The 23,258-nt window shown below is 51.1% G+C and overlaps 1 protein-coding gene across 2 annotated transcripts in view; it reads right to left on the bottom strand.

The window, feature by feature from the left end:
* Positions 1-7,594: 7,594 nt before the first annotated feature.
* Positions 7,595-23,258, bottom strand: part of Gnb1l (G protein subunit beta 1 like) — a 78,784-nt gene continuing 63,120 nt past the window's right edge. For both annotated transcript variants that reach the window (XM_059277335.1, XM_059277336.1), the window contains 2 exons: positions 21,376-21,591; positions 7,595-8,019 (listed from right to left, as the gene is read on the bottom strand). In XM_059277335.1, the coding sequence (XP_059133318.1) occupies positions 7,768-8,019; positions 21,376-21,591 (468 nt within the window). In that variant the 3' untranslated portion in view covers positions 7,595-7,767. The remainder of the gene's footprint in view (positions 8,020-21,375; positions 21,592-23,258) is intronic.

The following is a 23,258-nucleotide window of genomic DNA, read 5'->3' as shown; positions in this document are numbered from 1 at the left end:
TTGACTTAAATTTTGAAGTCAAGATATTTTTAAAATATATAGGTTGGTTTAATCTAGCAGCCTTCATAATCAAATGCCTCTCAGCAGTTATCATCTGTTCATTAGCAGTCAAAAAATTAAAAACAACACAATAGCATACAGTATCCAGACTCTGTATTTTCTATCTTTATGTGGCTTGTTTTTTTTATTACTCTATTCCTTTTTAAAGGACTTTCTCTACCCCTTTTCTGTTTTCTCTCAAGCCTACACGTTTTTAAACACACTGTGACCCATTTAGAGGCTCTTTTTGTCTGAATCTGTCCTTACTGCACATCTGTAACCTTTTCTGTCTTCATGAGCAAAAAACTGCTGTATAACTTAGATCATGGCATGCTGGCTCTGGCTCCTCCCCCTCAGTTCCCTGAGAGTTTAGTCTTATGGTGGTAGCACATTTACCGCCAGCTCTGGGAGTCTTGTTTACTGCCCCAACTCTGAGAAGTTTCTAGATCCATGCTGCCACAGAGCAGCATGCTTCTGGCTGCTCAAAAACACCAAATAAGTGTTTGGTGGTCGTGCCTCTTAAAAGAGCTGCCTGTTTTTGCTGCTAGCACCAAGCCAGGAAGTCATCTCTTAAAAGAGCCATGCCTCTGCTCATGGCCAGCAAACAGAGCCCACTGGAAGCCATGCTTGACTCTGTTCTTGTGTGTCTAGAATCCTTTTTAAGCTTTGTCAGGTTTTATGTGGAAATTTCGGGCACATGTTGGAATGCCACATGTAAATGGATGTTTCCTGTCCCAACTATCTAGTCCCAAATAACCGACTCAGAGTGAATATGAATTATAAATGCTCAGCCAATAGCTCAGGCTTGTTACTAGCTAACTCTTACAGTTAAATTGACCCATATTTCTATTTATGCTTTGCTATGTGGTTTGTGGCTTACTACCTCCCTTATGTTTTACATGTCCTGCTTGTTCAGTGGCTGGCTGGCCTCCCTTCTGACTCCGCCCTCCTTCTTCCCATCATTTTCAGTTTGGCTTTTCCACCTAACTTCCTGCCCAGCTACCGGCCTGTCAGCTTTTTATTAACCAATGAGAGTAATCCATATTCATAGTGTAGAAAAGGATTGTTCCACAACACTGGGCAGTGCACTGGGGACAGCTGTGGGCAGTGCATAGGGGGGCAGTGCATGGAGGACAGCTGTGGGTAGAGCACTGGGGGCAGCTGTGTGTGTGGTGGGGCAGCTGTGGGCCATGCACGGGGCAGCAGAGTGCAGGCATGCTGCTTCTCCTGGGCCCCCTCCCTGGCAGGGGTGGACCATGAAAGCACCCTGTTTATTTTATTCTCTTGGGTTTTTTGAGATAGCTTCCTTCTATTGAAGCACCCATTTAGATCGCATTTTTCATTTTATCTTTTGGGGGACAGGGTCTTACTATGTACCCCTGGCTGGCCTGAAACTCACTATGTAGACATGGTTGCCTCCACACGGATCCACTTGTCTCTCAGGTGCTAGGATTAAAGGTGTGGGCCACCATAGCTGTCTCGTTTCTAAATTTACTTACTCTTATTTCATTTTTGTGACCCGGTTATCTTGCTGCACAGCCCAGGCTGGCTTCAAACTTGGCTCTTCCTGCCTTTACTTCCCAATAGTGTGAGCTTCCACGGAAATGAGCGCCTGCTTCCACGGAAATGAGCGCCTGCTTCCACGGAAATGAGCGCCTGCTTCCACGGAAATGAGCGCCTGCTTCCACGGAAATGAGCGCCTGCTACCAATCCTGGCTTGATGCTGTTAGCCACGCGCTGCCCCTCACGGTCCGTAGTGTTACATGTTCCCTGAGCAGAGCTGAGGAGTCTTCCCTGTAGAGTCCCATCATGCTCTACCAGGCAAACTCCCCACCCTTCCCATCTATCCATCCTGTCCAGACACTGCCTTCCTGTCTGGTTCCTGGGCCTCGCTCAAAGCCAGAGAATAGCTTGCTGATTCCAAAGAGCCAACAACGTGTTAGGAGAGCTCATGTACCAAGCTACCTGAGACGCCCAGAGTCCTCGGGCAACTGAAGAACACCTATGGGGGGTGGGGGGTGGAATGGGGGTGAGGGTGGGGGCCTCACAGCAGAGGCGGGCCTGCAGACCCTGCAGCAACATGCCTTTCCCAGAGCTGCTAGGGTTGGTGGTTCTGCACCTTGTCTGCACGAGACACAGGCATACAGCAAGTTCAGCTTTAATGGTGTCATTGATGCTAGCTTGCTGTCTGCCACGTCGGGGTTCCGCATGAAGTTATACCTAGTTGAGAATCAAGCGTTTCTAACGAGCCCCGAAGGGATATTTTCTCTTTGTGCAAACAGTCCTTTTGTGCAGAGGGAATTCTGTGGCTTCCTGGCAGACACAGGTGGGAAACACTTCAGTGAACACCACTCACTCCCTGCAGTTTAGAGCTATGCGCTGCAAGTCAGCACAGCCAGCCCTGGGTGACAGGTGGCTTCTCTGCATGCCGTGCTGGGGGCCCCTCCTTGGACGGCCTCCTTGGACCCCTCAGTGCCCAGCACTAAATCCAGATGCAGTCTGTTTAGCTTCCTCCCAGAGGTCTGAGGTCCAGACTCACTCTGATCCCTGTTGTCTTAGTTAAAGAGTTTCTGTTGCTTGGATAAAACACCATGACCAAAAGCATCTTGGGCAGGAAAGAGTTTATTTGATCTTACAACTCTCAGGTCACAGTCCATCACCAAAGGAAGTCAGGCCAGGAACTCAAGGCAGGAACCTGGAGGCAGCAACTGAAGCAGAGGCCACGGAGGAATGCTGTTTACTGGCTTGCTCCCCATGGCTTGCTCAGCCTGCTTCTTTATACAACTCAGGACCACCTGCCCAGAGTTGACACCACCAATCATTGATCAAGAAAGTACCAGGCAGACTTGCCATATAAAGGCGTTTTCTCGATTTAAGAATTCTTTCCAAATGACCCTAGCTGCGTCAAGTTCACAAAAACAAAACAAAACAAAACAAAACAAAACAAAACAAAAACCCCAAACCTCAACTAGCTGGCACAAAGTTATCCAGGGAACAGAAGACAAGGCTACCAGGGTCACTTGTCTGTCCCAGAGGGGCCTAGCTAGCAGCACAGCACTAGGCAGGTGCTGACTACCCTCGGGCTGGAGCGCTATCAACGGCCTCACAGAGGAGTCCAGAAGGGGGTGGGCATAGAGAGGTCCAAGGCAACATCTATTCAGGTGGTCACGCCACAACTCCAGGGCTTGAGTCCCTGTGAGTCTACTGGGTCAGCTGCAGCAGCAAAGCTGCTAGGCATCTCTGCTGGAGCTCACAGACTACAGCAGCATCCAAACCTTAGACCGAGCTACCAAAGTTACCAAGCAGAAATTCTTAAGGCTACCCTATTTGCCAGATAGAGGGAATGTGGGGCAGAACTTGGGGCAGGTCCTCTGGAGTTCAGAGCCCTGCTCATCAGCCACAGCATCTGCTAGGATCAGGTAAGGAACCATCCTTCCATCGCCTGACTGCCCCCTTGAAGTGCTAAGGACAATTATCTTGTGCCTGTGCTCCTGACTCAGAGAGACACCCAACAGGGAAGTTGGGTATGGAGGCAGACAGGTAATCTCACTCAGGAGGCAGAAATAGAGGGATAGAATTCTAGGGCAGCCTTGGCTACATAGAAAAGCCAGATGGAAAGGATGTTATGACGGAATACACCAACCCAGAACCACCAATGAGCACAAGAAATGCCGCCACTATTTCCGGCACTCGTTTTCCATGGCTGTGAGTAGTCTCCCGTGATGGAAAAGGATGTGGGCAGCCACCGGGAGGCAGATGAGTGGCGTCTGCCTCTCTCGGGTGACTGGCCAGCTGGTCTGGGGCTCTGCCTCTGCCTCCAGGAGCCCCTGGCTTGTTCTGAGAACACGCACAGTGTAGGCACGGGACTTCAGGTGCTGCTTCTGGGCGGCAGTTCTGTTCTGGGTGACTCCTTTGCTGCAACTGATAGGAAGCCGCTGTCTGCCCAGACACAGGGACCACTTTCATGGAGGCCTCATGGCTCAGCCAATGTGGACGATGCGATTTAAAATGACTCCCAAAGGACACAAGAAAGAAAACAGCAAGTTTTGGGCTTGGGAAAGAAACTACAGGGTTGGATCTACACGGCCCCCATCATGCAGACCATGTACTGAGTACAGGAGTACCCAGAGCATCCCATGTACAGATAGGTGCTGTGGTTCTTCCACATCCCACTCCCTCTGTGGTACGCCTTTTCCTGGGGAGACATGTACAAGCATCTATCCACCCCACACTGGACACAGATAGGAAAAGAAAGCGTCTCACCCGCGTCTGCCTTAGTGAACCAATGACTTCACTGGAGTTACTTGCAGAAGCGTAGGTGGCGCAAAGGCAGCTGAGATGACCCATGCCAGCACTGGGGATCTCTCCATCAGCAGGCATCTGCATGCCTGCAGCTCCCTGTCCGACCTGCAGGCAGCGCCACTGGAGAGTGCTCTCTCCCCAGTAACTGATACTGCTTCCTGTAGCTTTGGGGAGGGGCCTTGAGAGTCTTAGAATGAGTCCTGTGAGCCGCCTTCCTCGGAGGCGGGAGAGGACGGTCCAATGCGGAGGAAGCAGCTCTCTAACCACCAGGCCATGGACAGAAGGGTCCCAGGAAACCCACGGCGCTGCGCACTGGCTGCCACCTCCAGGTGTGTGGCAGGAAGGGGTGGGGAAAGTTCAGCAGAGCTAGGCTTCCTGAGGCAGCCATAGTGACCCACACAGGCTGGGAGATCATCTCCAAAGATGCTGGGGAAAGGCAACTGAAGGGCAGCGCTGCACGGTGCTGCTGGGGTACCACACCACGGTCTGGGCACGGAAAAGAACGGGGCTATCTTTCCCACTCATAAATGGGCTCCCCAATTTTCCTAAAACCCTGCTCCCCCCCCCACACACACATACACAATCTTTGACCAGGTCTTTCCTCATAGCCCAAGATGGCCTGGCCTCAGAGATCCACCTGCCTCTGTCTCCCAGGTGCTGGGATTAAAGTTCAGGCTCCGCCGCAACTTCTCTTAAGGGGCCACTGAAGCACTAGCCTGTGCCCTACAAAGCTGTCCGACTTCCTTTGTACTGCCAGTTCCCAAATAATGGCAGAGACTTAATATTATGAAAGTCTGGCCTTAGCTTAGGCTTGTTCCCAACTAGCTCTTATAACTTAAATTAACCCATTTATATTAATGTATGTTCTGCCATGTGGCTCGTTACTGCTCCATACTGAGGCTCGCTGGCTTAATCCCGCAAGCCTCAGATTCTTCCTCAGCTCCTCTTTCTCCCCGGAAATCCCGCCTATCCTCTCCTGCCTAGCTATTGGCCATTCAGCTCGTTATTAAACCAATCAGAAGGTGCCTTAGGCAGAGACACATTTCCACAGTGTACAAAAAGATTATCCCACAACATGGACAGCTCTGACTGTCTGACTCTCCACTCCTGCCTTGGGCTCCCTGGGGATGGAGAGCGGCTGTGTAAGTTGCATCACTGTGACAAGGAATACCTGCACAGCAGCACCTCAAGGTAGGAAGGGTTTATCTGGGTTATGGTTTTGAGGGTACACAGTTCACGTGGTGAAGTGGTAGGTCACACTGCACTAGTCAGGAAGGGCAGTGGGGAGGACGCACCTCTTCCAGAGTCTCTCCCTCCTGAAGGTCCACAACCTTCCCAACTGCCGCCACCATCTGGGGACGAAGCGTTCAGACACAGGGGCTGATGGGAACAGTTCACACTGGGACTGTAAGAGGCAAGCTCCTGCTTCTCCCTGCCCAAGACACACAGGAAGCTCTGACATCCCCCCTCTCCTTCATTTGTCCGTCTTCCTCCCTTAGAAACTCTGGAAGAGGGTAGGGAGAGGCCAAGGCACCCCACCCTTTACCTTGAGAAACTTGGGGCCTTGTCCAAATTTCAGATGCTCAAAGCTACAGGGCCTAATATTTAGGGACTTGGTATCAGAACTTAAACAGGGTAACACAAACAGGACACTTGGGACAGGGTGTCAGGTCCCCTGGGGGAGTCTGGGAGAGGGATGAGCAGTGTGTCTTGCTACTACTCTAGCAGGGACTTTCTTCAAAGAGTGAAGAGGCCTGTGCCTATGGTCAAGGGCTGCTTTGGTGACCAGGGTCAGACTGCTCACAGATCTGCACGCTTCTGCCTATGTGTATCAAGTTGGCCCGCCCTGTCTCTAGGGACTCCAGGACAGTCAGCCCGGTCACAGACCTCTGCTGGTCAGATTCTGCTGGGGGCAGTTCCCGATTCATAGCCTATTGCAGAAGCATTCCCGCCTGTCCTTGGCGACTAAGTGCCACCTTTTATACATTGGCAGCTTAGATCCCCACTGCATTTAGAAATTCTAAGCTGAGGCTGCAGTTGCTGTGGTAACATCTCATGGCTTCAGTTGGAGCCATACCTTTCACAGGCATACAGAGAGAAGCAACCATGAAGCCCTCTGAAGACGCTGGGCTCCCCTGGCAACTGCCTCCCTCAGTGTGGGGCAAAAGGAACATCCTCCCGACCCACCTGAAGAAGGTCATGTTCCCATCTCCCAACCATTTCCTCTTCCAACTGGGCTTCTTCGCTTCCCATTACGGACACCCCTTGGACTGTGTTTAACCAACCTGGCACCGATCCAACTGAGCCTCCTCTGGCCCTGGGGCTGTGACACCAAGCCATAGTTTGTGCTGCATAGATCTGACCCGGACCACACACTCCTTCGCTGTCCTCCCTCCCACACATGCCCCGAGCTTGGGGACATCAGGCTGTGGCACAGACACATTGGGCCTCGGCAGGCTATGTGTAGAGTTTGCTCATAGAACAGAGTCCCAGAGTGGAGTTGGGACTCTTAAGGTCAGCAGTGCCTGGCAGGGCAGCACTGGGGTGCTCCAGCTCTTCAGGGTACAGAATTCTTCTAAAGCAAGGTCCAAGGTCCCCCCTCCTCAGCTGCGTCCTCACTTTGCAGTCTACAACCCCCAACCTGTCGACACTACCTCAGAGGCGGCTCACCAGTCAGCCACATGCTCAAAGAGGCTTTGGCACTCACTCCTAAGTAAGGCCACGTTCCTTATGGCTGTGCTTGTGCCCTGGGCACTACAGAGGGCTCTGGCTTGTGGCCTGTCTCAGCTGGTTTCTGGGCTGTCCCCTTTACCTTGTCCCTTCAGAGGCTAGTGCCTCCTCTCTTGGTCTTCTGTCTGGCTTGCACTGCATTCCACAGTGCCTCCTTCCCTGGCCACTTGGTTACCCCATCAAGCCACTCCCGCACCCCTTTAGGGAGCTCAGTTTCATCCTTTCCTCATCCTGGCCTTGGGTGTCAGGAGTTCCTGAACATTTCTGGGACAAGCCAAGGGGATGTGGCGGACAGCCACTGTGGGACTGACAGGCTCCCAAGGCCAAGCCCTGAGTACCTGCACCCAGAACTGCCTGCTTAGAGTAAGACTGATGACGGGCCTGCTTGGAATCTGACTGCTCTGACTCTAAGGGGAGAACACAGGGACATCTCCATGGACAGTTCCCACCTTGAGCCTTCAGGTCGGCAATGGGAAATTTATTGTCAAATATGTTCAGGCTGGCCATCCTACCAGGTCCAAGCTACAGGGCCAGGTGTCTGTCATCAGGTACTGTCATCTGAATGAACAGAGAACCTTAGGAAGAAAGTGGCTTCCACAGACCTTTGGCCACCATTTGCCGTCCTCAGAGGCCCCTGAGGACTTTCCACAGGGCCAGGTCAACACTGGGGTAAGACAGCAGCGTCCGACAGCGAGGTCACGGGCAGGGGTAGAGTGACCAGATGCTGATACGCTGGTCCTTGGACCCCGCAGCAAGCAAGCCATCGGTGGCGAAGGCCACGCAGTACACGGAGGCGCTGTGGAAGGCCAGAACAGCCAGTGGCTTCATTGTCCTCCAGTGAAACACACGGATGCGATGGTCCCAGCCTGCTGTGGCTAAGATCTTGTGGTCTGGCCGGATGGTGACTTCGGCAATCCCAGGATTGGTGAGTTCCTGAGTCTTGTACACCTGTAAGCGGGCAAGGAAAGAAGAATTAGGCTGCCCTTGGGTCTGCTGCAGTCCTTGGCCACAAATATCCCTTCCCTGGCCCTACTCTGCCATAGGCTCTGTGACAGCTACTCATTCTTGTCCATCCGGCCTCTTCCTCAACCCCAAGATCACAGCAGGGGCTCCCCTAAGCACATACAAGGCCACGGGGCTGTGCCCCTCCGCAGGCTGCTTAGACAACTCTAGCCCTGGAGGAGCCCGGGAGGCCAGGTCCTGGGTTCTCAGCGTGGAGGAGCACAGTCAACATTTCTCCTGGAGGAACCTCCACTCAAGTCTGTGGAATGTGGGTGATGCAAATTCCATCAACAGTCACACCGAGTCAAATGAGACCCCGAAACAGGGAAGGGGTTCTTGGACTGCCCAGAGAAGGGAGTGGCAGAGTGGACGGGGTGTTGTGGCTTGACTATGTTCCTCAAGAAGTCACAGTCAGAAACCCAATTCTCAAACTCACCTATTAGTGCTATCTAAGGTAGGTTATTTGGCAGGGAATTAAGGATATGTGAGATGACGAGGCCTATTAGTGGCTTTCTCGGAGGAGGAGACCTGTTCTGTCTTGTCTAGGGATAGTCCCCATGTTGTGACTGGAACTCAGCAGACGCAGGCTTTTGAGCATCCTGGACTTCAGCATCACTAGCCAAATAAACTCATTTTTAAATAACAATTTTATTTTTATTTTATGTATTTGAGTGTTTTGCCTGCACACATAATCTGTGTACTATGTGTGTGTAGGGCCCAAAGAGGCCAGAAGAGGGCATCGGATCCCCTAGGACAGGAGCTACAGAGAATTGAACTTGGGCCCTCTGCAAGGACAGCTAGTACTCTTAACCACTGAGCCATCTCTCTGGCCCTAAACCTCTATTCTTTAGACACTACCCAGGCTTAGCAGTCTCAGGCATTTTGTAATAGAAAATGGAGTAAGGTGCAGGGAGAGGGAAACAGCACTGGAGGAGGAAGAAGGAATCCAGATGTGCTCCTCACTGGCTATGGACCCCGTTTCTCCGGCTCTGCTGTCAGTGCGGTCTATTCCTCTGTATACTCTCCACAGTGCCACTCATCACTGCGCCCTGCCAAATGCAAGACCAATGCGGCCACCCAGATTTTAAACCCAGAACTTCAGGTTAAATAAAAAATTCCTTTATAAGTTAGCCTGCCTCAGGTTCTTTGCTACAGTAATGAAGGCAGCCCTCTTGTTACACAGGCCTACCATGCCTCAGGTTCTTTGCTACAGTAATGAAGGCAGCCCTCTTGTTACACAGGCCTACCCTGTACTCTGAAGGCCACTTGACAGCTCTGTTCCTGTGAGCGGCCTGCCTCTGAGCCACAAGCTTTCTGTTAGTCTCTTTGTCTTCAGTGCCTTCTTACAGGAACACATCTCCCTTTGTAGACAATGTTCATCTCCACAAAGATGACAAGGAGGCTGGGCATGGTGGCCCGTGCCTTTAATCCTAGCACTCTGGAGGAAGAGGGACAGGTGGTCTCTGTGAGTCTGAAGCCAGGCTGGTCTACATAGTGAGATTTTGCTTTAAAATGGGAGGAAGGAAGGAGATACAAGGAAAAACGAATGACAGTACCCATGGGATTGAGCAGAAATGGTCACAGAGCAACTGACCTACAAATTAACACAACACAACCCGATGAAGTAGGCTATTCTTGAAGCTCATGGTGGGACTTGGCAGGGCTCAGGATGGAGGACGGCAAGGATGATAAAGGGAATGAGCACCAATGGAGACCTTGAATGAGGTAGGATGGGGCTCAGGAGGGCAGGAAGATCAGAAAATAAACCAAGTGAGCACAAAACAGTTACAATGCACCACAGAAAACATGGAGGGCAACAGAAGAGCACTCAAAAGTAAGATATGCTCTAAAATTATTAGGGCTAAGAGTAAAGAGAGACCTTCCAATAACCAGGCCAAAAAAAAAAAAATCACATGGAAGATGAGGGCACAGCAGAAGCTGTCACCAGGAAGTTCCAGGGCTACATGTGTGCCAGCAGAGAGCGGAGCAATGCTCATACAGGCAGAGGGGGAACATGGTCCAAGAGTTTTATATCCAGCCAAACTGTCACTCAACTGTGAAAACAGTAGACAAACATTTTTGAACATGTAAGAGCTGAAAGAATATTGCTCCTGTAAGTCCTTCTGGAAGAACGAGAAGATTATCTCCAGTCTTGCAGGAGATGGCTAGAGGACTGTAGTGAACGGTCTGGCAGACAGCACTCATCTGCTCACCTACAGGATTAGGTCCAAGACATGGGGATTATGGCTAGGAGAACCAGTTATGTAACTAGCAGAAGCATGGGCGGTGATGAGAAAGATGGGGTGCTGCTGAGGACTCGCTCGTTGTTTGACCTTACATCTGAGATGATCTGACCCCTACCATAAATGATGGCAACTCCGCACATTCCTTCTCCTCTTCCACCTGAGAAGAGATGCTTGGTTTTCTGGTATTTGCTTTGCATATCTGTATATGATAATACCAGAGCAATAAAAGTATAAATATTCTCCGACTTTAAAGACTGAATTCCATCCAAGGTTAAATCAAATCTGAGCTATGTGCAGAAGGACCTCAAAGAGCCACGCATCCGATAAGCCAGGCCGAGTGAGAGAAGCGGGGATCATTTGGGTTCCAAACTCAAGGCAGTAAGTAAGATAAAACTCGGTACCTAACACTGACCAAAGGTACAGTTCACACTCAGGGGTTGTGACTGCATCCAGCAAACAGGCTCGTCCTTCATAAAGTGGTTACAATAAAGTGCCCAATGCCTAACTAGTCATCTTGTTGGAAACAATCATGAAGGGGAACAAAACACACAAGGTAATTGTTGACAGGTCCTGGACAGCAGGCAGGGTGGGGCCCTGGCATTCTCTGCCTGGGGACAAAATCTAGCTAGAATATAATAGTCACATTAAGTTGAGGAGACAAATAAAAATCTGGGGCAGCTAGAAGGTTGAGATCTGTGAGGTTGAGGTGGTGGAATGAAGGGAGACGTGATGTTTTGGGGACTGAGGACTAGATGTGTGTTTCCTAGAAGACCTTGTTTGAGGTCTAGGCTCTGTATGTCATCACAGCAGATGATAGGTTTACCAGAGAGAGGCTGTGGCAGGGTGAGAGGTCAACAGTGAGAGCTAAAGACGGGCTGAGCCACCAGGCCTCACATCAGAAATAATGATCCAACCTAGGAGTGCAGCCTTCTCTAGATATCTAACAAAGTGGGAAGCCAGGCCTGGCAGAGTCTAAGGGAATCTGGGGTTTCAATGCCACCACAATGAAGGCGGTTGAGACGGCTTTTCCACAAACCTGCCCCAATGCAGCATGAAGCCATGTCCACACAAGTCCAATGTGACCAGCCAGCCACTAAACACTAGAGAAGAGGCAAATGAGCATCGGCACAAAATAACAGAATCCAGTGTCTTCAACACACACATTTACAATGTCTACCACATTAGCAGTACTTACTAGACACAGAAAGGCAGAACTACATGTTCCATAATCAAGGGAAAATCCCGTCAGTAGAAACTGATCCCCCAAACGGTGCAGGTACCAAACATAAAGAAAGATGTCTATGAAAGGAAAAGGGCCGTGCACATGGTGCCAAGTGTGACAACCTGAGTGTGAATCTTTGGGACCCATGGAAAACCCAGGAAGGTAGGGCGGCCACTGGGAAGGTGGAGCAGCCTACCTGTAATCCCAGTATTTGGGACGCAGAGACAGAGGATTCTGGGCCAGCTGGCTAGCTAGTCTAGTTAGAACTGGGGAGCTCTGGGTTCAGCAATGGTGGAGAATCATCAAGGAGGACACTCAATGTCAACGTTAGGGCTGCAAACACATGTGCATGCTCATATATGGACACACATGTCCATACACATGTGAACAAGCATACACAAACACACGCGCACTACACACACAAAAAAACCTAAAGAAAAATAAGTCAAGATAATTATAAAATTATTTATATGAATTAAGCAGACAGGAATTATTATTACAGAGTAAAAATTATAAAAAGAATAAAAATATAGAACTAAAAATATCAATTAGAATAAAATGGATAGGACAGGGCTAATAACTGAGTAGAAATTTTTTATAAAAAAGTGAACTGGGCCAATGAGCTGGTTCAGAGAACAAAGGTGCTTGCTACCAAGCCTGTGATCCTTGGGACCCACAGGTAGGAGAAAACCTACTCTTGCAAGCTTTCCTCTGACTTCTGCATGTTCACAGTGCACACGCACAGCACACAAGCACACAAAATAAATAAAAAATGTCTTCTTCCAGATAAAGGGGTTAAACTCTGGATAGGACCTGGGCCTACAGGAAAGTGCCAGAGGTGGCAGCTGCTGATAAATATCAGACACTCTGTGTGTGAGTGCGTGTGTGGACGTGTGATGTCTGTGGTGGGGCAGGGATGCTTAGCAGGAAGAGCGCACTGGCTGCTCCTGAGCACCCACCTGGTGGCTCACAGCCACCTGTGACTCCAGCTCCAGGGATCCAATGCCTTCTTCTGGGCTCCGCTGGCACTTGTGTACATGGGATACACTCATACGCAACACAGAAACAAAAACTAAAAAATAAACTTAAAAAATACTGTATTTCAAAGCTTAAAAAAACTGTTTAAAGCAAAATTAATATAAGATGGATGTATGCAGAAGCCGAGGTGATAGCAGCGACAGACCTCACGGCGCATGTCTGAGAACATGTCTGAGAACACAGGTGCAGAGGTACTGGACCAGCGTGGACAAACAGAAGACAAAGAGCAGCAGAGGGTTAAAGACGGGCAGCCAGAGGACCGCGAATTCTCCCAACCAGAACACCAAGACAAACGCACCAAAGGCCCCAACTAGGAATCAGTGATGGTCAGGCAGCATTAAACAGAGCAACACACAGCTTGGTGTGGTGGTGCACACCTTTAATCCCATCACGAAGGGGGCCGGGGCAGGAAGAGCTCTGTGAGTTCAAGGCCAGCATTCCAGGCAAGCCAGAGCTACACGGTGAGCTCTTGTCCAGAAAAAAAGGACAAGAAATAACATGTTATCCATAAAGATAATTTTTCAAACACACATAAAGACATGCTGAAGGCAGAAGCATGGAAAAGATGTACCGTCAAAGAGCAAAGCTAAGAAAGCAGAGGCTGCTGTTCAGTATCAGCTCAGGCCGTTTTCAAGACAAAGAGCACCATGAGACACTCCAGGCTGGGTACAGTTCGGTAGCAGGGCTTGCCTAGCACCTGGGAAGTCCTGGGTTCCATCCCAAGTGTTCTCTCCCTCTCTCCTCCCCCCTCCCCTGCTCTGGCACACTTACATACAACACACACGGACACACAGACACACACAGACACACACCCCCCTACATATAACCTCAGGAAGAATGGGCCATTTGTACGGAGGAAGCAAGCATCTGAAACGCTTCAAAGATCATGAAACAAGTGGCAGAAATGAAGGGTGACTAGGCACAGGAGGACAGGGTCCCGAGCCCCTTGCTCAGGAACTGGTAGAAAACTAGACTGCAGCCCGAATCAGTAAGGACTTGAACTACAGACTGGCTTATATGACCCATGTCAAGCTGACATAAAATTGCCCAACATCGGCACTGCACCTGTCTTCTCTAGGTGTGTGAGGTCTGCTCTCACAGACAATGCCACACACAGGACCAAAATCAGGCCATGCGTTCATAAACACTGAGACTGACAACAGGATTAACTAGATTAAAGATACCTACAAAATCAACAAGTATTTGGAGATTAGCTAATTTCTTCTAAAGAAGTTATGGATCAAAGAATAAATCACATGAAAAAAGATCTAGGCTGGGCATGGTAGATCTTGAGCTCACTATGTAGCCAAGACTGGCTTTGAACTCCTGATGGTCTTGGCTCCACTTCCAGTGCTGAGATTGTAGACATGAGGCACCAGACTTGGCTCTGAAGACTAAAACAAAGACACACCAGATAGTGGTAGCACACGCCTTTAATCCCAGCACTCAGGAGGCAGAAGCAGGTGGACCTCTGAGTTCCAGGCCAGCCTGGTCTACAGTGGGAGTTCCAGGACAGCCAGGGCTACACAGAGACCCACCCTGTCTCAAAAAACAAAGACATAATGTCTAAGAAACCTGTATGGGATCCACTTTGGGAGATATCTAGGCTGGGGTTGACCTGCCAACAGCCCATGCAGGTGGGATCCAGGACTCTGGGCCCCACAGAGGCCCTTCCAGAGCACAGGTGCATCAGAACCGACTCACATACATTCAGAGGCCACCACACTGGCCACCTTGAGATCTTACCAAAGGACTGAAACATGGCCTTAATTTATGGGAGGAGGGCTACCATTCAAGAATGTCCCAGCATGCCAGGCATGGTGGCACATGCCTTTAATTCTAGCACTTGGGAGGCCGAGGCAGGCAGATCTCTGCGAATTTGAGTCTAGTCTATAGCAAGTTCCAAGACAGCCAGAGCTATATAGAGAAACCCTACATTTCAAACAACAAAAACCCAGGACTGTTATGGTATAAAATGAGACATTCTGGGCTGGTGTGGTACATATGTCATCCCAGTACTTAGGGGCAGGATCAGGAGTTCAGTCATCTTGGCAGTGTAGGCTGCATGAATCTGTCTCAAAAATTAAAATAAGGGGCTGGAGAGATGGCTCAGCCATTAAAAGTACTCACTGTTCTTCCTGAGGACCCAGGTTTGATTCCCGGCACCCACATGTTAGCTCACAGCCATCTGTAACTGCATTTTCAGGGAGACTGTCGCCCTCTGTCCTCTGCCGGCATTGCACAACATGGTTAACAGACAGAGACACATACATAAAATAAAAATCTTTTAAAAATTTAAAAGAGGGACTGGAGAGATGGCTCAGTGGTTAAGAGCACTGCCTGCTCTTCCAGAAGACCCAGGTTCAGTTTCCAGCACCCACATGGCAGCTCACACTGTCTGTAATTCCAGTTCCAGGGGATCCAACACCCATGGCACAACACCAATGCAAATAAAGTAAAAGATTTAAAAAAAATAACGAAAAATAAAAATTTAAAAGAAAAGAAAATCTATGAAAGAATGAAAAAGAAAAAGAAAGCATCAGTAGGGCAAAAGCTAGCTTCATAAGACACAGCTACAACTTGAAGGGTCAGGACTAAGAAAAACTAAAACCCACATAGGAAACTCGGTGTGAGCCCCACTAACAGCCGGTGGACAGACTGCTCTTCTAGACGGTGACTGAAGAAAACTAGGAAGATAATTACTTTATTGGCTGTTCTTAAGCTAGCCTTCCAATGCATAAAGCAAGAAACGATGGGAACAGGGAAGAGAGGAGGGAGAGGGCCAGTGGGAGGTTCTCCTGTACCTCAGGGCCTTGGCCACATGTGTGCCTAGGCAGGCATCTACGTGTACAGCTGTGTGTCTGGAGAGACAGACATTTTCTTCTCAAGCACATGTGGGCCACTGATGCAAACTGAACCAGCCCTCTGCATTTCAAAGAACTGAAATCATTCAGACCTTGTTTCTCTGACCACAACGTAATTAAGTTAGAATTTGAAAACTAGAAGATAACTGGGGTGTGGGGTGGGGAACCAAACATTTGGAACCATAAAAAACACTCCAATCAGCTTAGAGGCCAGAGAACAAACGAATACAGGGTCCACCTAAAAAACGAGGGGTGATGGTACCTGGCAGTATGGGAACCAGCTCCAGGGCAACTTCATGGGAGCACAGGCAGAGGAACTGAGGCTGACAGGTGCCATGTGCCCAAGGACAGTAAGAAGAGACGAGGACGGGACTAAAGAATGTGGCTGACATTCACTTACCAGTCACCAACAACTACAAAATGTTCATCAGACAAATATGTAGACCTTCACACCTGAAGTTAAAAGTCTAGAAAAAGATGTCTCCCGCCCCAAGCCCAGCATGCAGACTGAAGCCGCTCAGGCCAAGAGCGTGTGGAGGGGCAACAGGAGGCTCCAGGTCTCCCACCCCAGACCTCTAGCTCTGCAGCACAACAGCAATAAAGAAGTTAATTCCTGCCCAGACTTAGCCTCTGAGCAGGAGGGCAGGGACCTCTTCTGCAGCTCCTAGCCCCTCAATCCCACCAGCAGAACCATGTGGTAAAAGCTTGGGTGCCAGTCAACGGCACACCCAAACCGACCCAGCCAAGCCAGCAAGAAAACATGCGCTGCAGGGGGTTATCTTAGAACTAGTCTTCGAGACGGAGTCTCACTATCTGGCAGGAACGGTCCGATTCCTCGGCTTCCGGAAAGCTGAGACCACAGGTGCACACTGCCACGGCAGGCTTTACTTCACTGCTTTGATATTAACGGGAAAACAACTGCATTTTCTAGATTAACAGTCAAGGGGAAAATCCAGGGCTGTAGAGACAGCCCCTCTGGTACAAAGTGTTGGTTAAGCGAGCACGAGGACCTGAGTTTGCACCGCCAGCACCCACATAAAAAACCTAGAGCAGTGGAGAGCGCTTGTGACCCCGGCACTGGGGAGGCAGAGACATCAGGATCCCGGGGTTTGCTCACAGCCAGTCTAGGTGAACCGGTGAGCTCCAGGTTCAGTAAGAGACTCTTTCTCAAAAAAATGAGACTGGCTGGGGCTGGAGAGATGACTTAGCAGTCAAGAACAAGTACTACTGCTCACGCACCCACGTCAGGCAACTCACAACTGCCCGTAACGAACTTCAGCTCTAGGGGATCTCACACCCACTTCTGCTTCTGCTCACATGCACATACACACACTTTAAGATAAAACAAATCTTAAACAAAATAGAGTGGAGAGTGACTGATGAGGATACGAGAGGTCAACCTCTACCTGCACAAACACGCAGACACATGCACATACGTCTGTACATACATGAACACACAAGTAAAAGAAGGAAGCCTGTGTCAGTCAGAGAGGCAACAAACCCATCTGTCAAAACCCAGCATCCATTCACAACCCAGTTCACCCCCACAGACATGGAAGGAACTTCACCCAGTAAAAATCTGTCACTGCCCAGTTCCATCCAAAGTGACCAGCTCATGTATGACAAGTCTGGGTCCCAACCAGTGCCACCAGCAACTCCTCCTCCAGCTTTCTTGTTGCCACGCCCTCCCCTGCCCTTCCATTGCTGGGCTCCAATTCATGGAGCTGCTGATACCCTCTGCTGTCTCTTGTGGCCTGGATATTCTGTCCGCCTTCTATGTTCTCACCCAGCAGAGCCCCAGCCTTATATGGGCACAAGCAGTTAAAAGGGCTACAGAGCGTAGCTGTCCAAGAGCTCAGGTGGGTCCTCTGTGTGCAAGGCACCTCTACACTGTCCTCTGTCCTCACTGGCTCCATACACAGGCTGCACTCAAAGCCTGCACTGGGGCAGTGTGTGGGGCAGATGCTGTGGCATGGTGCGCCTGAGCACGCATGTGGGGCCCACCCATGCCTGCAGACAGACCCACTGCTCCTCCTGAGACTGAAGTGCTATCTACGGTCCTGGGGGTCTGGGGTCCGGGAACATATGCAGCAGACTGGATTAACACTGGTTTTTGTTTTTGGTTTTTCGAGACAGGGTTTCTCTCTGTAGCTTTGGAGCCTGTCCTGGAACTCGAACTCACAGAGATCCGCCTGCCTCTGCCTCCCGAGTGCTGGGATTAAAGGCGTGCGCCACCACCACCACCCGGCATGGATTGACACTGTTTTATCGTTGTCTCCCTAGGAATGCTGGCTTGGCCAAGGTAGAGAGGGGACTTTGGGCACAGAGGGCCCCCTGGAACCCACGCAGGGCCTACTCAGGGCTCTGTTTCAGGGGACACTTCCTTGCTAACTCCTTGTCCAGGAACTAAACACTGCTGATTCCCAGAGAGATGAGAGCAGCTTTTATCCTATCCTGGCTGCTAAGTAGTCTGTGCCTTGACGAGGGGGTCCGAGAGAGCCCTGACTGTGATCCTCAGAGGCAAAGAGGTGTGCAGGGGCAGAGGGCAGTCCTCACACTGACTTTTTCCTGCCTCCCTACGAGTTCTTCATGTTAGAGGGGCCAAACTACCGACTCTGACCAAGCATGGCCCTCTGGGTTAGGAGTAAGTCCGCTTCTACCTCATCCACACCTGGAAACAGGCATAGCATGGAGGTAGAAACAGCCCAGCTGGAGGACTGGGAGCCTGGTAGGAACCTCAACTGGAGAAAGACCAGCACTCACCCTGGAGGCCATGCTCCTGAGTATGGGAAGATCTGAGGAGCAAGGAAGGGTGGCAAGGCCCTGCGCTCCTATATTCCTCATATACAGACAGTGGTATGCACTGTACCCACGATCCCACTGCAGACCCCATGTTCTGCTCCAGTATGCACAGGCACTCCTGGTGCACGTGGAGATGACCAGCTGTCCCCAGTGGCTTTGGTGAGGCCATGACTGCAGCACAACCAGAACTGCAGATGGACACAAGGCTGGGACTCTCTGCTGGCACACTGGGCTGCTCTGGCCCAGGGCTCTCTTGGGTAGGGGAGTCTTGTTATTACTTAACGACCTAAAATACTACTGGCTGTAAATCAATCCCTGCTTCAAGGCTGTGGGCCCTATTCCACGTGGAGGAAAGAGCAGGGCCTGGGTACCACCTGTATCTTGAGGCCCAAACCTGACGGCCAGCAGCAGAGCCACCTCAGGGAGGCAGGCGTGAGCTAACGTCCCTGGGGTTCCCCAGCCACTCCCCGGTAGGTTGTCCTCTGCAGGCATCCTACTGGTCATAGTAGCCCCTCCCTGACAGCCCCGGCCAGGGCTCAGGACCCTCCAGAAGGATCTCTGGCCACCAGTGGCTCTTACAACTCATGACCTCAGGTGCCAGGAATGCTCGGCGCGGCACCATCTGGTTCTGATTACCCATGCTAGGCTGCGGGCGCCTCAGCCAGGGATCTGTGTCCCGAGTGGCTGGGAGATTGATTTGGGCTCCTCGGAGATCTTAGGAGGAGGATGTGAGGAAAGCACGTCTGAACCAACGTGGGGTTTGGGCCAAGGCCGGCGGCCATGTTTTGCTGTCATGGCACCAGTAAGGATGCTGTGGACCGGAGGCCATCTCACTGGCTCTCAGGTGTTAAGAATGACCTCAAACAGCTTGACTTGGCAAATTACCAGATGCTTCCTTTTCCAAGCCTGGGCTTTACAGAACCAGGATCTCCGGGGCCTCTAACACTGGACCTTCACCAGACTCAGGAGTCATTCTCACCCTCCCGAGCAGGGAGGCGAGCTCAGCAGGGGGCCTGAGGCTCTCTCCCTCCTTTGATGTAGCTGCGGAGCCAGGCCCTGCCCACCTCACCCCAACTGCTTCCAGGCTGCAGCGCCCTGTCCCCCTTCTGCTTTAACTTTTCGATTCATTAGTAGAGTAAAAGTTCATCTCTGGACTGGGACATGCCCATAAATTAAGCCTTAAGTTCTAGCAGCTGTTTCCCAAACATGTAGGGAGATCCCAAGAAGACATGGGCTGGAAGGGTCTCTTCCCAGGTGCAGGGCACAAGAGGCCTGAGTCGGAGCTGTACAGATCTTACAGGAGCTGCCTAGGCATCGGCCCTCTGCCTTCAGGCTGATGAGTCACACCATAAAGGAATGGATGCTGGACCCCACAGGGTGGTGCTGCTACCCTTTACCAGGCCAGAGGCAGGAGCGGGTGTATGAAGGAGACCCCAAGCCTACCTGCCGGGCTCAGCACCTAGTGAGGTGGGGACTCTGGCACACAGATCCAGTGGTTGAGTACTGTGCTTTCTCCTATGCTCACAGGCAGGCCATGGTTCTCAGGGCTTAGGGACTCTTCTGCAGGTTGGACACCCTTTCCTTCACAGCAGGAAACTCTCAGACAGAGGGAAGGATGGATGGCTGGACATAGGGACAGTTTTACTCTCAATCCACTATATGCCCAGCACAGCTGGACCGCCAGGGATGGTCAATGTTCAGAGTTAGGATATGTGCCTGCCTTACCGGTGGGCCTCACTGTCCACTTTCCCTCTCCTCCTGGGCATTGCTGGTGGGGAGGCCAAGTTATCTATGCTGTCTCTACTTCCTAGGGAGGCACTCCTGCCTCTGCACCTCCTTGGCCACAGTCACTGTGCCCAAGCCATGGCATGTTGTTTTGGGGCACCTCTTACAGTTCTACTCCACATCAGCCACCTTCTGATCTAGGACTTCCCTTGGCCCCCTATCTACTGTCCACAATCAGTCCCTTTCCCAGAATGACCTCATGATAAGGCCCGAATTTATACGCTGGGTTTAGTGACGCCCTCAAGACCCTGGGTGCTGCGCAGCACCAACGTAGCCCTGACTTTCCCCATCCACATGCTTCAGGAACTGTGGTAAGTCACTTAGACCTGGACCTGATGTGTTCAAAGCAAACAGTATCCTCAGCTACAAGGCTTGAGCTGGGCAGCATGAGGCGGCTGAGCAAGGCTTCTTTCCCACTTTGGGAAGGCTGCAGTAATGACCTCTGAAGCCTCCTATTAGATTGAGGCAACTTGGACCACCATGCCCCAAAGAAGGGTTGGCATGGCCCCCTAGCCAGGTCCACGGAGGCCAGGAGCTGGGCTATGGCCACATGATACTCCATATGGCATGCAGCTCTCCCACCAGGGCCGCTCCCAATGTTTGGCCAAGGCCAGGTCTGTCTTCTGAGACTCCTGGTGACAGGCTCCTTATCTACCCTGGGTCAGGGTACCCAGGCCACCTCTAGGGTCTTGGCAGCCTGTAGTTTGCCAGGCCTGTACAAAACCAAGTCCTGGATACCTATTTCACAGCCCCTGCCACAGTCCCTCCATCTCAAATGGGAACAAGCCAGCTAGGCCCATTATGCTGCACTCCAGGGGACAGAGATAATCCTGGACAGAGATAATTCCAAGTGGGATGGTCCACGAGACATTGTGGGGTTGTCTCTAGCAAGCCCTGCCCAGCCAAGGCCTTACTGCCTGGTGGGCTTTCCTGTGACCTGTGAGCAACAGTCTCCCCAGGACCAGCTTACAGATCCCATCGGGCCATGGCTTTGCTGGATTTGCCCATAAGTTTTCTTTTTTTTCTTTCTTTTTTTTTCTTTGATTAATCAGTTCCTTACTGACCAAATTCCTCTGAGTTTTCACAAAGGAGTTTGGTCGGCCTGGACATTACGTGCCTTTTTTCTAGATGGACAAGACTTGATGGCTGTTAACCCGAGGTCCAGGAGAAACCCAAACCATGTGAGTGGTGAGCCCACGTCCACTGGTCCTGGCTCCCCTACTGCCTCCGAGTGATTAATTAGCTAGGGAACTGCGGCCGCTCCTCTTCATGCCTAAATATTGTTTCGGCCTATCAGACTGTTAGTGCAGAGCAGGATAAATGAGGCCCGGGCCTGTGCACTGACCTGCAGGGACTGCTGGCTGTCCAGACTCCAGACAGCCAGCACCTTCCCGGCAGAGCCCGAGACGCCCTTGGCCTTCTGAGAGTCGAAGTCAAGGCCCATGACAGGTTCTTCATGGCAGGCGATTCGGCTGCACACCTTCCGCTCCGAGACGTCCCACAGGGTTACCGATCCATCCTCATAGCCAGCCAGAAGGAGAGGGCGGGGACTGGAGTTAGCCTGTGGGGAATAGCAGTTGTTGGCTCCCAAAGGGTCTTGTCTCCAATGAGCGTTAGGGCTGTGGGAACATCTCTCTCCAGCCATGCCCACAGTGGGGCCGGCCCAGCTGGAGTAACAGTTCCTCGGCTTTCCATAATCTTAGCAGCCTCCCACATCCCTCTCATGGGGCTGGCAGCCCAGTACCTGAGGAGCTGGAGTCCAGACCAGTCCAGCTGAGCCCCCAGGACTCACAGTCATGCATTTCCACCTACACTACATCCTGTCCAGAGCAAGGACCATATGACACCCACTGGCCCCCACCAGCACCCTGGGGCAGCTGAGGATGGACTCAGACTTCTTCCTCGTGTCCTCCACGTAAGGTAAGACTTGAAGTCACTCCTTGTTGGGAGCAGTCATCTTCTAGAACCTCCGGGCAGGGAAATTTCAAGCTCAGTGAGAAGGACTTTCTGGGCTTTGTTAACGTAGCCGCAGAAGCCCCCACCCTTGGAAGTTCGGGGTGAGAGGCCCTCACTATCGTGATGGATGAGGGCGAGGGTCAGAGGGCTCTGCGCCCTGGGCTGACGCTCGTTTATTTAGCCTCTGAAACAACTACAAAAGAAGAGTGCTGCAGGATTCCAAGTCACCCTCAGGGACATGCCATCAGTCCCTGCACTGCACAGCAGCCCAAGAGAAACTGCACAGGGCTGAGCGCTGAGGCCCAGGCTAGCTGGAGGCCTATGGTATATAGCTAACAAACAGCACAAGGGCCAGGGCTCTCTGGGTCAGCCCAGGCTGTGGCTGGGGGTGTGGTGCAGTGTGAGCCTGGTGGGGGGGAAGAGGAGGGCCCACTGTAGACCAATATCTGGAAGGATGGTAATAACAAGGAAAGGACTCAATTACCAGACTTTCTGCAAGTACAGTGAACTTGCCAAGGCCAGAGCCACCAAGGGGGCCTCTATATGTCCCCACAAATGGCTTGTAAACTGATTGTATGCTGCTGGTAATTCAAGTTCACACGTACAAAATAGGAAGGAGTGAGGCTCCTGGGAGGGGACCTAGAGACAAAGATTGGCTCTGCTTCTCCTGCCCTTTTAAGTATAGCCTGAAAGATGGTAGCAGGCCAGGGCCTACAGGAACCTCAACGGTGTGTACAACTCAACTGGAGAGCCCCAAGACTCAGACAGGGAACCTTCTCTGAGGGTGGGTACTGATGATGTTAGCTCAGGCCTGATTTACAGCCTGACCTATCCTGTAATTATTACTGCAGCAATGTAGGGCAGCTACTTTAAAGCATGAGTTAAAGATGGACCTGAGTGTTTCAGAAAATACATCAGGTCAGGATACTTTGCCACACTCTGATCAGTGAGTTCATATCCTAGGATTTCTGGATTTAGGAGGACACAGAGCATTCCTATAACCAGAGGCTTTTTGCAGCTATGGGCTTTACATTGGATCTGTATCACCAACAAAACCATGATTTGTCCTTCTGTCAACTATATTAATTACCTTAACAAGTTAGTACATCCCTTTCTACACATCTTTTTTCTGGTGGAATTTTTACATGATTGGGCAATGACCCACGTTTTCCAGGGTGCAGAAGAGGATCAGTGCAGCTATCGGTGCCTGTGCCAGGGCCTGTATGTACCATGGTCATCTCCTTGGATACTTCAGCGTGAGTTAGGTTGGGA

This window comes from Peromyscus eremicus, chromosome 12, assembly GCF_949786415.1.
Source record: "Peromyscus eremicus chromosome 12, PerEre_H2_v1, whole genome shotgun sequence".
Classification (NCBI taxonomy): domain Eukaryota; kingdom Metazoa; phylum Chordata; class Mammalia; order Rodentia; family Cricetidae; genus Peromyscus; species Peromyscus eremicus.
The sequence above is the reverse complement of the archived record's forward strand: the minus strand, read 5'-3'. Positions and strand labels throughout refer to the sequence as shown.